General features: G+C 37.5%; 7 protein-coding genes across 7 annotated transcripts; 2 read left to right on the forward strand and 5 right to left on the reverse strand.

Moving 5' to 3' along the window:
• Positions 1–69: 69 nt before the first annotated feature.
• Positions 70–519, reverse strand: MONOS_18063 (uncharacterized protein; the record flags this gene model as incomplete). The annotated part of the gene is made up of 1 exon (XM_067871044.1): positions 70–519. The coding sequence occupies one exon, from the start codon at positions 517–519 to the stop codon at positions 70–72; it is 450 nt and encodes a 149-aa protein (XP_067721712.1).
• Positions 520–697: 178 nt separating this feature from the next.
• Positions 698–1,072, forward strand: MONOS_13646 (uncharacterized protein; the record flags this gene model as incomplete). Its single annotated transcript, XM_067866367.1, has 1 exon — positions 698–1,072. One exon carries the CDS (start codon positions 698–700, stop codon positions 1,070–1,072), a length of 375 nt encoding a protein of 124 aa, XP_067721713.1.
• A 3,421-nt stretch (positions 1,073–4,493) lies between these two features.
• On the forward strand, positions 4,494–4,763 carry MONOS_14580 (uncharacterized protein; the record flags this gene model as incomplete). Its single annotated transcript, XM_067867394.1, has 1 exon — positions 4,494–4,763. One exon carries the CDS (start codon positions 4,494–4,496, stop codon positions 4,761–4,763), a length of 270 nt encoding a protein of 89 aa, XP_067721714.1.
• Positions 4,764–6,244: 1,481 nt separating this feature from the next.
• Positions 6,245–8,120, reverse strand: MONOS_14581 (uncharacterized protein; the record flags this gene model as incomplete). Its single annotated transcript, XM_067867395.1, has 1 exon — positions 6,245–8,120. The coding sequence occupies exon 1, from the start codon at positions 7,493–7,495 to the stop codon at positions 6,245–6,247; it is 1,251 nt and encodes a 416-aa protein (XP_067721715.1). The 5' UTR covers positions 7,496–8,120.
• Positions 8,121–10,180: 2,060 nt separating this feature from the next.
• Positions 10,181–11,608, reverse strand: MONOS_14582 (uncharacterized protein; the record flags this gene model as incomplete). The annotated part of the gene is made up of 1 exon (XM_067867396.1): positions 10,181–11,608. One exon carries the CDS (start codon positions 11,606–11,608, stop codon positions 10,181–10,183), a length of 1,428 nt encoding a protein of 475 aa, XP_067721716.1.
• Positions 11,609–11,689: 81 nt separating this feature from the next.
• Positions 11,690–12,853, reverse strand: MONOS_14583 (uncharacterized protein; the record flags this gene model as incomplete). Its single annotated transcript, XM_067867397.1, has 1 exon — positions 11,690–12,853. One exon carries the CDS (start codon positions 12,851–12,853, stop codon positions 11,690–11,692), a length of 1,164 nt encoding a protein of 387 aa, XP_067721717.1.
• Positions 12,854–13,466: 613 nt separating this feature from the next.
• On the reverse strand, positions 13,467–14,321 carry MONOS_14584 (uncharacterized protein; the record flags this gene model as incomplete). The annotated part of the gene is made up of 1 exon (XM_067867398.1): positions 13,467–14,321. The coding sequence occupies one exon, from the start codon at positions 14,319–14,321 to the stop codon at positions 13,467–13,469; it is 855 nt and encodes a 284-aa protein (XP_067721718.1).
• Between the last annotated feature and the right edge of the window lie 2,589 nt (positions 14,322–16,910).

The following is a 16,910-nucleotide window of genomic DNA, read 5'->3' on the forward strand; positions in this document are numbered from 1 at the left end:
CGAGTCGAGTCAAACGGACCCATAGGCGAATCCTCCTCTTCGATCTCATACGTTCTCATAAACAGCATCTCATCCCTCTTTTCGCTTCTGTGTATTTCCGGAAACAGCTGGCCACACAACTGCAATGGCATTGTTTTGCATGTGTGAATCATCAGCAGCTTCTCGCAATGTGCCTGCGCATTCATCCTGCTGTTCACCAAACCTTGCAGCTGCTTTGCCACCTGCTTGAACATCAGCGTATGCTTCATCTGCTTCTTTATCTCTCTTTCTCTCTCTCTCTCTCTTCCCTTCAATTTCCTTCTTGCTCTGTTGTGATTGTTCTCTGCAATGCGCAAAATCTTCTGGAATGCCTGTTAAATCTGCTCGCTTCCTCCTCCAGCTTCCCACCTCTCGCTCGACCTGATGCTTCTTTCCCTCCTCTTTCCCTTTCAAAATAGCACAAACCACAGTGGAACAGAAAGGTTGTGCAGTTGATGCTGTTTCAAAACCTTTCTGGCTTTGACAGAGTACTTCGTCCATCGCTCGACACAGATGAAACATTCGAAATGGACAAGGGAGTGGAACAGGTGGCTGGACAGGCGGAGCAAGAAGATGTTGTTTCCAAAGAGCAGCAAAGATTCTTTGTTGCAACTCTCTTTCTTTGATAAGGTTCAAAGCCGAGCTCGATGGTCGAAACACGTTCAGCTTGGGGACTGTAATGAAGGAAAAGTTAGAGCCGCAGTTTGGGATTGGAAATGTCCCAGATAAAAGAAAAAGAAAAAGAAAAAAAGGAGTTGCTAATGCTAAAGTGAAAGAAAGAAGAGAAGAGGAAGAGGAAGAGGAAGAGGAAGTGAGTGTTCTGGAGGCGGAATCGCTGCATATTGCTCTTGCACATCCTCAGTGCGTAACACTATTTGGCTGGAGTGAATGTTGGACAGGGAGGCAGGATCATCCTTCGTCCATGACTGTGATTCATTTGCTGGTGGCAGGTTGCACACAACATGAGAGAACTGATCCAAAGTCAGTTGAGGCAGTGATGACACAGCAGGGTGAAATGATGTGCATCACATTGAAAAAAGGGAAGTCTGCTTGAGAGAAGAAAAAGATGGTGAAGGAGTGATGTTGTTCGAAGAAGAAATGGAGGAGGAGGAAGAGCGTGAAGAAGACAAAGAAGGAGAATATTATATCAGCCAAGAAGAAAATATGTGCAGATAACTTCATTTGTCAGAGCAGTGCAAATGACAACAATTACAGCAAACATAATGAAGAATGCAAAGAGGGGGAAGAAAGCGATGAGGGGGAAGAAGAAGAAGAAGAAGGAATTGCAGCATCAACAGAATTATAATCTTCAGAGAATCATTTCAAAACGAAATTCGTCGTTTCTCTCCTGACATGCTCTGACACAAAGCCAAAAATGGCAAACAGGCTGTTTCACACAGATGACAGCCAGCCAGAAATATTCTTCGTTTGGCAATTGTTTTGAGAAGGAGAAGATTCAACAGCAAGACAATGCGGCTCAAATGCATTTGGCGTTTCGGCTGAAGAGAAAGCAGAAAATGGAGGAGGATGAATTCATGGCGCGGGGAAAAGAAGGTGAAGACAAAGAAGAAGATGAAGAAATATAAAAATTAGTCGAATTCGATGAAGAAGAAACACTTGCAGAAGGTGATGAAGGTGATGAAGGCGGAGAAGAAAAGAAGAAAAGGAAAGAGAAGAAGAAGAAGGTGATGAAGATAATGATAAAGAAGGAAATAAAATTATTTCATATGCTTAGGTCGTGGAAAGAAAAACGTGACGAAAAAGTCGAAGAAAGAAAAGCAGATAAAGAAAGTGAAGAGGATGAAGAAGAAGGTGATGAAGGTGACGAAGGTGATGAAGGTGATAATCAAAAGTGGGGGAAAAAATACACAATTTCATATCATTTGGAGGTGTATATGGAAACATGATGTCAATGAGATAGATAAGGCTGACAAAAACAATGAGGATGAAGAAGAAGGGGGAGAATAGACGAAAAAGCAGAAGAAGACGATGAAGACAATGAAGTCGATGTTATCGAAATCTCAAATAACGGATATTTTCTGGTCGAAGATGGCTTCAAAAAAAAAAAAAACCTTGTTCTCTACTCTTGTGGATATTGCTTCGATGACATAAGGCTAAGGCGAGTATTAAAATATTCAAAGTCCATTTTGCCTGTAATTTTCCTCCAGCTGCCTGTATTACGCCAAACTGTCCGTTTTTCTCGTTTTTTCGCCTCTCAAGCCAAGCAATCAAATTCAGTTCCATCGCTCCCCCAGGTCTATAAAGTCAATGTCTTTCCATTCTTATCCCAAGAAAGGCACCTTGCTCTGCTCCAACTGCCTCCAATGTCCCTTTTCAGTCATTTGCCTCAATCTCCCCAACAATGCTTTTTCTGAAAATGTCCTCTTTCTCTTTTTAAAAAACGCTCCCTTTTCATTGAATTTGGTTATTCTTCCTTTTTGCCTTGAATATCTTCCAACCCCGTTGATTTCTGCTCCATCAAAATTCATTCTTCATCGCATTTCTATCCATCGCGCATGTTGAGTCCAAAATGAGTGAAATAAATGTTTATGATAAAATATATTCTGGCTCTAATATATTTGTAAGATAGCATTTTGCCCTCTTTCTTGCTGTTCCCGTCTGCAAAGAATAAATCGTCATTTGATATAAATCTTCTGAATCACGACTTTGGAGAGGTTACGGATGGAAATATCTTCACAATCAACAGAAAAACAAAAAATACATACATTGAAAATTCTTCATTTCCATCGAAAATGTTGTTGCTCCACACCATTCTATCAATCAAAATGAATAATTTCAGTTTCCCTCAAAATAAAACTGTTGCTGTCTCATCTGCCATATCACAAAAAAATAATTCACTCATCCCAGCTGGAATGTTTGACGTCTTGATTTCTCATTCTGTTGTGCAGTTTTTTTATCATTTAACTTCATTTGATCATTTTCCATAACAGATTGGAGAGATTGATGAATGAACGATGGCTCAATTTGAAGTATTTTGGTTGAAAGGGCAGAGGCTGGAAGAGAAATGGGGACAGGGGATTGTTTGTGGGGCAGCTCAACAACCTTGCCAATTCTTGTTGTTTGAGTGCCAAATGAGCAGAAAAGAAATTGATTTCTGTTTTTATGGCAGCTGTCTGGTGCTCATGATGAACATGAGATAATTAGAGGGAGAAAATGTCGACAATGTATTTATTTATCATTCAGCACTGGATTGCAACATATCCTGCCAATCTCCTGAATAAATGGTATTTTATTGAAAAGTGAATAAAAAGGAATAAAATCACCAAATCTTGTTTTGGTCATGGCACAACCTTGTTACTCTTTTATCCAATTCTATCAATCTTCTCATGTTGGACAACGTCTGGTGTCATCTTTCAATTTTATTGTGAAATCCGATGCAGATACAAATGGATAATTTTCATCCATCGAAATTCACTTTTTCCTTCGTGAGTCATATTCGCTTTCCATATTTTCAAACGTTTTTTCTTCTTCTTCATATTCTCCAATACTCGATCTGGGAAATTGGACCAACATCCCTCAACATCCCAAAGAGACTGAACAAGATGATTATCTGGCGTTTGAAAGGAATTTGTCTTCACCTGAAATCTCTCTTTTTCTGCCATTCTATCATCTTCTTCTTCTTCTGTTTCTATTTGATATCTTCATCAACATTGTTGGGAAAGAGCCCATCTGATCCCAAGATAATATATCAATGAGAATGAGCAGGATTGTTTTTTATCAGACCTTTTTGTTGATGGAAGGAAATATCACAAAACCTTTGGTTTTTGAATTGGAGTCAGCAAGGTTAGAAACGCAAGCACTTTGGCAACAATCAGGGTTGTGAGTCCATGGAAAGGGAAAGGAAAAAGAGAGAATGCGAAACGCTAGAAATGAGGAGAGGAATTATTTTGAATCTGTTTGTGAATGAAGCCTTGCACGAAGCAGAAGGAAAGACAGGATGGATTTTTTTTGAGAGGGATTGTCAAAGAAGTTCTTTGAACTGAACAAGGATCGAATTGACAGTTGGTGTGCCTGAGTGAATTTTGAGCAGGATACACATTCTTTGGCCTTCTCATAAGTTTCAATTCATATGTGTTCCATTTGGAATGAGAGATGGTTTTGAATATATTTGAGGATATGGAAAGATGAATTTTTTGATAGAAATGGTGGGGCTGGTTCATGCAGTTTGTTTTCTTTTGCAATCAGACATCTGGGGAAATGGGAAGGATGCATCGGTGGAGAATGGAGAAATAGAAAGGTTTTTGAGGGTGATGGAGGAATGAGATGTCTCGTTCAGAACGAGTTGGGAGAAGGGAGCAGAGGGAAATGAAGGTGAAAGAGCAAGGAGGAATGGCGGATGAAACTCAGTTTGTGAGGGGAAGAGAAAGAAGTGAAAATTGATTTATTAATCAATTTTTTATATGAGTTGTTGTTTGTCTTGTGGTGTGGCTGCTCATCAACGATCACTTTGGAAAATGTGTGTGGAGGAGGTTGCATTGTCTTTGGTATTCCCTTTTGATATTTGTGTTTTGGGGGAATGTGTGCCTGTGAATGAGCAAAAAGAGGGGGGCTGGATGTTGTTGGGAGTGATGGAGATGTGTCTGGTTTGCAATGAGGAAGAGGAAGAGGAAGAGGAAGGCGATGGAAGGGGCAGTTGGGAGTCTGTTTCGAGAGGTCTTTGGAAGGGAGTTGGAAAGAAGAAAAACAGAGAGGCAGGGATTGAGATGGAATGGAAAGTTGGGTGAAGAAGACGAAAGGTGAGGAGAGAATGGTGTGGCTGGGCAAATGAAACGGGGTGAGGAGTGTTTGTGGGTGCGATGATTCCACGCTCAGCAAGGTTGTTGGCAATGTTGATGGTTGTGATGGATGCTGTGTGTTTTGGAGCCGAAAGGATGGGGAAAGCAGACAGAAGAAATGAGAGAGGATGGTGAGTGGCAGGCAGTTGTTGGAGGGGGGTGAGGATGAAGCGGAGGAAAGGATGCAAGATGGGCATATGCCCCATGGAGCAGATGTGTTTGTTGAGTGAGGTTGAGGGGCAGTTGTGTTTTTGGAAGGGAGAAGAAAGAAGAGGGAGATGGAGAACATATGGAGGGTGTGGAGCTTGTTGGAACAAGAGAAGGAAGGTAAAGGAAAGGGAGGCATTTGAATTGTGATATGCATGAAGGTATTGAAAATGTCTTTCAAAATTCACAAAAAAATTATTTTGTAATTTTTCAGAGAGATTTCAAACACTTTATTTTCTGTTTATTTCTCATTCGCATTGTTGGTTTCTTTTTCGCTCAGTTCCACTCAAAACATATTATTTTATTTGTATGTTTGTGTGGCATTCCCCTGTGTGAAAAAATGCAAGGGAATCAACACACATTATTGTCTTTGTGAAGGAGCCAGGGCAAATGAATTCTTTTGTGAAGGCTGAGAAAATGGATTTGGGGGAGCCTGGACACACAGAAACCAGGGGAAATGGCATTTTTCTGTTTGATAAATATTATAATAAATTCATATTTATAATTTTATAAAAAAGTTTTTTTTCAAATAGATTGATGAACTGGTTTATGCAATCAGATCAAATGAAAACAGAAAAAGCTGAAAGCGTGTTGAGAGAAGTTTTGCAGCCAGGAACAGACATAGCACATGGCATACCCTGAGGGGTGTGATTCGATCCTTGGGGTGGTACGGGTGCTGAGCCTCTGGGGTGTCTGGGAAATGGGGCAGCGATTAATCGGCCAGATGGCTGTGCCTGCACATGGAACATGTTTGTGATGCCTCTTTCTATGCGCTGTGCCTGCATAGTGTTGTGAGTCAGCTATATGAATGGGCTTGTGGGGCAGCTTGGTGCCGGTGGGTGTTGTTGTTTGTTTTCAGAATGTTATCTAATCTGCCAGGGTGGTGGAGGTGTGTCATTTTGTTTGCCTCTCGAGGGAGCTGTTGATGTGTTGCACCTTTTTTATTTCTATTTTTCCGTATTTTATTTCTCAGCAGGGCGCAGCTGGGGATGTTTCGCCACAGAAGAATTTTTCGATGATCCGGGTTCCTGGGTGGGTCAAAACAGCGGGGAAGGCGATGAGAGCAAAAGAAACAGCGATTGGGAGGGGTGCAGCGTGGAGACGATGGGCTGTGGCAGAATTTTGTTTTTTCACCTCAAAGGCAGTTATTGGCTGTTGTGGCAGTGCCAGCACAAATACGGATGATTTTATTGGATGCTCTCCTTCAGACCTGGGATTTGCCGTTATTTCATCCAGCAAAAATATTTCGACTCCAACTGTCCACTTGCCACACTGAACAGCATCGTTGAAATTGAAGAAAGAGAATTTGTCCCAATCACACTCACTGTCTTCCCTCTCCCAACAACAGAAATCTTCTTTTCCCCAACATTGATCGTCGCCCCTTCGCTCACATGCTTCCCATCCAGCAACGTGATTGTCGAGCTCAGCTGCGCCATGCTTGACCCCACTGCATGCCCCACTGTCTTGCACGGTGCAGACTCACTCATCCCACACAGATTGTTTGTGTCATCTCCACTCACCCCAACATATATTGTTTTGTCCTTCAACCATCCCTTCTTTTCTGTATGCTGATACGTCCAACTGCTTGATTGCACATATCTATAACACACTCTTGTATCATTGTTATTCGTTGTATACGATTCGTAGAATGGGTTATTCGATGAAAAGAGATTATAATAATCTTGAAAATACACATCGTGGCCATATGGAGTAGAATTACTGCAACTGCAATCATGGAAGAAGAGAAAATAGCAATAAATGTTGTTGGCCGGGGCTGTTGTTTGAGACGTATAAAAGTACAATCCTCCGCCATACGACACTGCTGAGCAAGAAATAAATTGGAGGCTCCGCATTTTGAATGCAGATGGAACATTGTAACAAAACATCCCCCCTCCGCTGGTGCTCGAAAGTGTACATGAAGTGAATGAGCACTCAAACACACAAGCACTCTCTCCATTGCCGTTTTCTGTTCCAATACAGGCAGATCCAGAAACATTAAAATAATCGAGATAAAGTCCTCCTCCGCGATTACTTGCATTACATTTCTGGAACTCGCACCCACTGATCCTGACACACGAAGTAATGTCATATGCATGAATTCCTCCTCCACGATAATTTTTTGCTGTACATGCATTGAATGAATTGTTCTCAATATTTATTGAATAGATCGAACGACACAAAATTCCTCCCCCAGCATAATATGCATAGCAATCATTGAACGAACAAAATTTCACTGAAAGTGTTCCTGATGACAAGCCATACATGAAAATAGCTCCACCATTTGAAGTTCCATTACTAATGGATGTCGATGTTCCATTTGCTTTTGACTCATTCCACACACACCAAGTGAACGAATTCGTCCCATTGTCTGCTATTTGCTGTCTCGCTGGCTTCGACGGATTCCCTTCACTCCCATTGACAACAACATTCTGAGACCGATAGCATCCAGCAAATGAGGTGTTCGAGGCAGCCATGACTGAGACGTTAGAAAAGACAAAAAGAGAGCGCGATGCAAGAGATATGACGAGCAATGGAAGAACGGAGCTGAAGGAATGCAAAAAGAAGAGAAATGCGACTCGCCCTCCCGAAAGCACTGCCTCCTTCTTCTCTTTTTTTTTTTTATCATTGTTGTTGAATGAATTGTTATGTTTCTAAAGATTTTGTTGTTAAAATAATAAGACAGTTGATGTTGTTGAAAGGCATTAGTGGTATTTTTTTAATTCTTTTAATTCAAAGCAAATTTGAGAGTTTCATAAGCTAAATGCCAATGTCCAAGATGCATTCATTCTTTTCTTTGAATGCATGTTTGGAATCAAAATCATTGTTTTCCTTTTATTTTATTCATTAAATATGAAAGTGAATGAAATGATGAAGATATTTTGGATAAACAACAATTGTTTTTAGTTCTTTTTTTGTTTTGTTTTTATTGAATTATTTGAAATGTGTATTGATTGAATATTTGCATCAACTCGAAATGAATAATTTTCATTGATTCGTTTCATTTTCACTTGGTATTTTTTAAAAAAACATGTATTTAAAAGATGTTGTTATTATTATTATTCAATATTTCCATAAAAAAATCATAACTTTAAACACATTTGTTTTTTTGTTTTTATTTATTTTCGAAAAAGATAGTTATTAAAATCGCAATGGAACGTTTGTAACACTTGGCCAGAATACATTTCTTCAAACAAATCTTTTTTTTCACAATATTCAAACACTCATAAATTCACAAATGAGCCTTTTCACCATTTATTATTCAGAAGAAATACAAATGAAATATTTTCATTTAAAAAATGTTCTTTAGGAATTCGGTTCGTCGAATGAATATTTCAAACAAAACAGTATTCGATATTCAATTTCTTTTCTCTTTAAGAGGAAGATAATTTGAAATTTGATTTTCTTGTTAATAATTTCTTATTTTTCAACAAAATTCTCTTGACCCTTCACAAAATAAAACTGTCATTGTCCATGTTGATGATTTATTTATTTCAGAATTGATTTCTCACCTCTTATCTTAATTCATTTGTTTGTTTGTTCAGTAATTTGATTGTCAAAAATCCAGTTTCTTTCAAATTATTATTGATCATTTGTTGTTGTCATTTACTGATTTGAGATTTGGGTAATTCCTTTTTGACATCACACTTTTTCTATCATAAGAATTCGTTTCGATAAATCAATTTGATGATCCTGAAGATGAAACCAAGCAGAACTATTGATGAGTTTCTATTTGTTTTCAGATTGTTGTTTTTCAGTTGTTTTCAATGATTCAATAATTGATCATTTCAATCCACTGAACATTTCATTGCAATCTGTTAGACCCAATGATAGAATGTTGGTTATTATTGGAGAACAGAATTTTCATTTTTGATTTCAAAAATACTCACCCATTTTCAAGAGTTAATCTCAAAATCCAATTTCATTTTGACATTCATTTTGAAATTTGATGAGAATCATCAACTATTTAGTGTTTTATTTTGAACAATTTTTCAACAGTTTTTTCCTTTTATGAATGAACTGGAACATCTTTTTAAAAAATATTTTCTTTATTAATGCTTTATGTATCATATGGATTCTTTTTGAAATCATTAGAGTGGAGAACTTATTTCATTTATTTTTGACTAAAAATAACAAACGTTTATTATCACTCACACACAATGATACACATATTAATGAATTTTGTTTTTCATTGAAAAATATAAAATTAAATGTGTTATTTGAAGTGATGTTAATAGATATTTAATATAAGTTTTTTTAATGAAATCAATATTCAAAAAAAAAAAGAAAAAGAAAAGAGAAATTGGAATTTCATTTAAACGTTAAAAACAAATATCCAAATGATCACTCAGAAAAATACAAAAAGAAATATTTTAGAAAAAGAAGATGTTCCAGTTCATTCATAAAAGGAAAAAACTGTTGAAAAATTGTTCAAAATAAAACACTAAATAGTTGATGATTCTCATCAAATTTCAAAATGAATGTCAAAATGAAATTGGATTTTGAGATTAACTCTTGAAAATGGGTGAGTATTTTTGAAATCAAAAATGAAAATTCTGTTCTCCAATAATAACCAACATTCTATCATTGGGTCTAACAGATTGCAATGAAATGTTCAGTGGATTGAAATGATCAGTTATTGAATCATTGAAAATAACTGAAAGACAACAATCTGAAAACAAATAAAAACTCATCAATAGTTCTGCTTGGTTTCATCTTCATGCTCTTCAAATTGATTTATCGAAACGAATTCTTATGATTGAAAAAGTGTGATGTCAAAAAGAAATCACCCAAATCTCAAATCAACAAACGATAATGATGACAACGATAAATGATAATTTGAAAGAGACTGGATTTTGATTAGAAAAGAAAACTTCCATTCAATTTCTTCTCTTCTTGTTGAGAGAGATGCCACTTTATGGGTCATGTCACTTGAAGTGATAAAAGGGCACGACGACATGTGCTGATCTCAAGATATCTTGCGCCATAAAAAACCATATTGGCGCGAGAAGAGAAAAAACATAAAAAGGGGTGGGTAACAAACAGGGGTGGGCAAAGAGAAGAAATTGAATGTTTGTTTTCTTTTCTAATTAAAATGCATAACATTTTCATTGTCAAGAAAACTTCCATTCAATTTCTTCTCTTCTTGTTGAGAGAAAAACTTAGTTGGAAGCTGTTGCTTTACAATCTGGACTTCGACCGAAGGAGCGGAAATCATATGTCTTGGACTCTCTTTTGGCCTGTGCCCTTGTGCGAATAATGAAAAAGTCCTTTTCTTCTGGTCTGTGCTGTTCACTGTTCAATGCATCTCGGGTTCTATCATCGTCTCCTTGAGTTTGCAACTTCTTTCCTTTTGTCCTTTTCCTCCTGACAGTCTTCGTTTTCACCTCTGCCACAAACTCCTCCATGGAAGCATCCACTTCTTCACTCTTTAATTCCTCTTCTGAAAGAGTTCCTTCATTGGCTTGTTCTCTTTTTTCTTCCTCTTCATCACTAACTATCGGACTATCATCCCTCCCGCAGTCACCAGTCTTCTGTTCCTTCATTGTTCCAGCAATTACTTGTGCCATTGACGATGCCAAATTAGTCCTGAAATAGTGCTTAACAAGAGTGTTTGTCTTCGGCGATAGCCTTGCAAACTTAGCAACCTGTGAAGGCGGGATTCCTGCCATTGTTAATGTTGACAATGTTGCTGCCTTTAAAGAGTACGGCCTGAATCTCTGAGGAACTCCTGCTAGCTTCATTGCCTCCTTAGCTAACTTGCGGATACACGAGGCAGTCGGCGGCTCGAATGTTGCAGTATTGAGCAGAAGTTTGTTGCTGTTCTGTTTTTGTTTTACCAGGAAATACAAATCCCTAATTGCTGAAGCTGGACAAATAAGTGGGAGATCGGGAAGAAAAGGAACTGCAATCTCTGAACGTGTGTGTGATGTTTTCAACACTGTGTCCAAATATACACCTTCCTCTTCAAACCGAGAGTTTTCCATGTTGACGCGCTCCAGTTCTGTAAATCTGCAGGCAGAGAAGAGCATTGTTAATGTGATAACCTTCATTGTCAATGTCTTGAAAGATAACTTGTTGTTTGGGCCTAACTCGGTGAAGTATTTTAACAAAATATTCGGATTCCAAATCTCTGGAACCATCTTCTTTCTTGATGTGTCGTTTCTTCGGAATGCACGAAATAAAATCCTGATGATAGCGATGTCTCCCAATGCAGTGTTGAAAGCAAGAACTGAATAAAATGACACTGCTGCCCTTACCATCTGTATAACAGAAACCTTGAATCCTCTATTCTTCATCGTTAAAAATACATCCGCGCATTTAACGGTCCAGTCCGGCAAGTTGTCTGGAATATGTCCATGGGCACACTTCTTCCACTGATCTGAAAAGTGCGCGAAACAGAATAAATACCACTCCCATGTTGTCTTTGCAATTCCAACCTTCCATTCCTTTGCGAGCTCCAAAGAAACACCCCTTTCATGAAGCGCATGCAGCCACTGGGCTTCACCTCTCTTCTTGATGGATTCAGCAGAATTGCTTTCAACTTCCCTGGAGGAAGGCAGGCTCCCGTTTTCTTCATCAATGGTCATTATCGAAGAATCTTGGAGCTGTAATTCAATTCCAAGCTGTAATAATTGCTCGTTCGAAGAAGGATGTCCCAATTCTGACCCTTACAGCTCAGCAGGAAAATTATCGCTCGAGCTTTCTCCATCTGAGCCTTTCGTATTACCATCGGAATCAGAGGTGTCGGTGGATGAGCTAGAACACACTCGTTGTTCCAAGGAACTGTCAATCCATCTTCTGCAATTGGACTGCCTACTCCACACCATCTTTCCACTTTGTGATTGTGTTCCGATGCAAAAGCATCGAGAGTCGGTCTCACTTTCAACTGTGCAAGAAACTCTTCGAGTGCTTCGTCCTTTATTTCGTAATCGCCTGCCCTTTCCAATCGAGACAGCGCATCCGCTCTGTGGTTCTTTCTTCCTGGAAGATGTTGTGCTCTTATTATCAGATTCCTTGCCTCCGTCCATTTCCATATCTTGCGTAGCACTGGCCGAAGATTCTTCCCTGCACTCCAACGATTTATGTTGAAAACCACTGAGCTGTTGTCCGATCGCAGCAACAGCTGGGATATTTTGTTTTCTTGAATTGTCTGCGAAAAATGGCGAAGCGCTTGCAAAACAGCTAGTTGTTCTCTGAAGTTGGACGATTGGCGACAGGCATTGTTGGGGAACTTGGCGTGCCAATCCATAATGTTGTTGTTCACTCTGAATGTTGCACACCATGCTGTTTCCGCAGCATCTGTCGTTAACACAGCCTGGGGAATAAACACTGGTTGTAATGGTCTCTGTCGATTCCGGCTCAATATCCATTGCCACTCCTGAATCTCCCTCAACACTGAAGCATTCATCCTCATCACACCGCTCCATCCGTATGTCTTCACGTTCCTCTGTAGGAGACGATGATGAGCTGCAAGGTGAAGTGACGCATCCTGGTGTACGAATCTTACTGCGCTGAGCTTTCCAATTGCTGAGGCAAAATCCTTTATTCGAACTGTTTTGGCTCTTATTGCCTTCACTCTCCATTGACTCAGCATCGCTTTGAGAGATCCCAACCTCTCCTCGCACAATTGAACCGTGAATGCTTCCGTGTCCCATGCAAACCCCAGAAAAGTGAACTTTCTCCTCGGGGTTGTTGAACATTTGTCCTTGTTGATAATCAAGCCCAGATTTTCCAAAAATCGAATCACCTCGCTTGTGATTTCTTTCAACATGTTGAAATCTTGATGCAGGAGAATCAGATCGTCCAAGTATGATATCACTCTCACGTTCCATTTTCTTTTGATTTCCGTTGTGACTTTCCTCATGACTTTTGTGAAATACCTTGGAGCATCTGTGTAGCCGAACGGCATGCCGTTGAAAGCATAATCGATGCCTTCGAACCTGAACGTAAGATAAGGTCTGAGTTCGTTTGAAACAGGAATTAGATAATAGGCTTGAGATAAATCCATTGTCACCGCGAAGTCGTTCATGCTTATTAATTTTTCGACAGTTCTTTCGTTCTCGCATTTGAAATGAGATTTCGTCATTGCAGCGTTTAGTATTCGGCAATCCAAAATCTGCCTCCAGGCTCCGGACTTCTTCCGAATGAGGAAAATATTGTTCCGAAATTTCACATCTTTGGGAGGAATTCTGCTCACAATCCCTGTTTCCAGCTGCTCCTTCAATTCCTTTCGAAAAGCAATTTTTTGGTTCATGCTCATTTGCGCTGCTCCGTCCATGATTTTCCTCTTTTCCAAACAATCTCTTGCCCTGCGATTGCGCCAATGAGCCTGGACTCCATTTTTGATTAATTTTCCTCCGTCTATTTTTCTCCATTCTTGTATATAGTCCGCTGTCCGACCTCCTATCTTTCCAGCTTTTAAAGTCCTTCTCGTCTGAGCTTGCTCTAATTCTTCTGCAGTCCCGCGGTTCGTCCTGTTGTGTTTTTCTTCCAATAATCTCTCCTTGGTCCTGCGCTCTTGAACGTCGACGACCGGGGACTTCCTTGAAAAAAGCGTTTTCTTCCAGATATTTGTGATGTCGGATGATATTTTTTGGAGAAGAATCCTTTTGGAGAAGAATAAATATATGAAGATCCCTGCTGCATCTTCTGCTCCTTTGAAAGCTCTTCCAAAATCTGTTCCTGACGCTTTGTTAGCAGGCCTCCTGATGGTTCCGAGTCCATCTTTTCCGCCGCGCGAAAACCGAATCTTCCTTCGATTCTGCACTTCCTCGCTTCATGAAGTGCTTGAGAAACTATTAGTATTGCATCCTTGATCATCTGTTCGCGGCTCTCTTTCTCGTCGCTCTTGATTTGAATAGACATTAGTAACGCCTTGAATGCTGGATATAAAAATTTTTCAACCCGTTCGCCTGCTTTATCCAAAGCATCCCTGTACCAAAAAGATGTTTTGCTTGCTGCTGGGGGTGATGCTTGTAATACCGGGCTGAAGTCCTGTTCGTTGTAACAAGTCGCAATATCTTCCACAATTGCCTTAGAAATTCTGACATCAAACAGAGAGGTTGTTGGCTCAACACCAAATATTGATTTGAACAAATCATCAATAGATAGAGAATCTGAAGCTTGATGAACGATAGGCGAAGGTTGAAGCTCTAATTCAGCGTGAGAAAAGATATTCGAAGAAGCTGTTGGTATCTGTGAGCTACTGCATTGGGAACTCGTTGGCCCACTGATTTGCATAGCAGAACCAGAAGAAGGTGCGAGCCCGGCTTGCAATGGAGTTTGCGGGGTGCTAAACATTTTTGATCACGAAAAGTGACATGACTCATAAAGTGGCATCTCTCTCAACAAGAAGAGAAGAAATTGAATGGAAGTTTTCTTTTCTAATCAAAATCCAGTCTCTTTCAAATTATCATTTATCGTTGTCATCATTATCGTTTGTTGATTTGAGATTTGGGTGATTTCTTTTTGACATCACACTTTTTCAATCATAAGAATTCGTTTCGATAAATCAATTTGAATAGCATGAAGATGAAACCAAACAGAACCATTGATGAGTTTCTATTTGTTTTCAGATTGTTGTTTTTCAGTTGTTTTCAATGATTCAATAATTGATCATTTCAATCCACTGAACATTTCATTGCAATCTGTTAGACCCAATGATAGAATGTTGGTTATTATTGGAGAACAGAATTTTCATTTTTGATTTCAAAAATACTCACCCATTTTCAAGAGTTAATCTCAAAACACAAATTCATTTTGACTTTTGTTTTGAAATTTGAGGTTATTGATGGACTGTTTTTCATATTTGATATTGCACAATGATTCAACAATTTTTTAATCTTTATGAATGAACTGAAACGTCTTTTTCTTTAATGTTTCTTTTTGTATTTTCTTGATTGATAATATGAATTAATCTTGAAATCATTGGAGTAAAGAGCTTATTTCATTTATATTTGATTAAGAATTATATTCGTTTATTATTGTAAAAATTCAATGATACACATATTAATGGATTTTGTTTTGCATTAAAGAAAAAAAATACATGTGCTATTTGAAGTGATGTTAATCGTTATTTCAATTCAGTTTTTTTAATGAAATCAATATTCAAAAAAAAAAAAAAAAGAAAAGAGAAATTGGAATTTCATTTAAACGTTAAAAACAAATATCCAAATGATCACTCAGAAAAATACAAAAAGAAATATTTTAGAAAAAGAAGATGTTCCAGTTCATTCATAAAAGGAAAAAACTGTTGAAAAATTGTTCAAAATAAAACACTAAATAGTTGATGATTCTCATCAAATTTCAAAATGAATGTCAAAATGAAATTGGATTTTGAGATTAACTCTTGAAAATGGGTGAGTATTTTTGAAATCAAAAATGAAAATTCTGTTCTCCAATAATAACCAACATTCTATCATTGGGTCTAACAAATGGCAATGAAATGTTCAGTGGATTGAAATGATCAATTATTGAATCATTGAAAACAACTGAAAAACAACAATCTGAAAACAAATAAAAACTCATCAATGGTTCTGTTTGGTTTCATCTTCAGGATCATCAAATTGATTTATCGAAATGAATTCTTATGATAGAAAAAGTGTGATGTCAAAAAGGAATCACCCAAATCTCAAATCAACAAACGATAATGATGACAATAATAAATGATAATTTGAAAGAGGCCAAATTTTGACAATCAAATTACTGAATAAATAAACAAGACAAGACAAGACAAGACAAGACAAGATAAGATAAGATAAGAGGTGAGAAATCAATTCTGAAATAAATAAATCATCAACATGGACAATGACAGTTTTATTTTGTGAAGGGTCAAGAGAATTTTGTTGAAAAATTAAAAGTTATTAACAAGAAAATCAAATTTCAAAATATCTTTGATTTTAAGAGAAAAGAAATTGAATATCGAATCCTATTTTGTTTGAAACATTCATTCAACAAATTGAATGTCAAAAGAACATATTTTTATGAAAATATTTCATTTGTATTTCTTCTGAATAATAAACGGTGAAAAGGCTCATTTGTGAATTTATGAGTATTTGAATATTGTGAAAAAAAAGATTTGTTTGAAGAAATGATATTCTGGCCAAGTGTTACAAATGTTCCGTTGCTATTTAAATAACTATTTTTTTTCGAAAATAAATAAAAACAAAAGACAAATTTGTTCAAAGTTATTTCCTTTTTATGGAAATATTGAATATTAAAATAATAATAATAACATCTTTTAAATATATGTTTTTTTCAAAAAATATCAAGTGAAAATGAAACGAATCAATGAAAATTATTCATTTCGAGTTGATGCAAATATTCAACCAATGCACATTTCAAATAATTCAATAAAAACAAAACAAAAAAAGAACTAAAAACAATTGTTGTTTATCCAAAATATCTTCATCATTTCATTCACTTTCATATTCAATAAATAAAATAAAGGAAACAATAAACATTAATTCCAAACGTGCCTTCAAAGAAAAGAATGAATGCATCTTGGCCATCTGCATTTAGCTTATGAATCCCTCAATTTTGAATTAAAAAAAAAAAAAAAAATTATTTGACAAGTGCTGACAATGCCTTTCAACAACATCAACTGTCTTATTTTTTTTTTCAACAATAAAATCTTGACAAAAATGACAATCCTTTCAACAACAATGATAAAAATAAAAAGAGGAGGAGAAAGCGCTTTCGGAGGAAAAGTTGCATTTCTCTTCTTTTTGCATTTCTTCAGCGCCATTCTTCCATTGCTCGTCATATCCCTTGCGTCACGCTCTCTATTGGTCTTTTCTAACGTCTCAGCTAAACTATTGGATTCTTCATCTATAATCAATTTCCTTTATGAAACCTTCTGCCTTCGCTGGACAGCCCTTCGTCTTCGTT

Source organism: Monocercomonoides exilis (assembly GCF_001643675.1).
Source record: "Monocercomonoides exilis strain PA203 chromosome Unknown scaffold45-810774, whole genome shotgun sequence".
Taxonomy (NCBI): Eukaryota; Preaxostyla; order Oxymonadida; family Polymastigidae; genus Monocercomonoides; species Monocercomonoides exilis.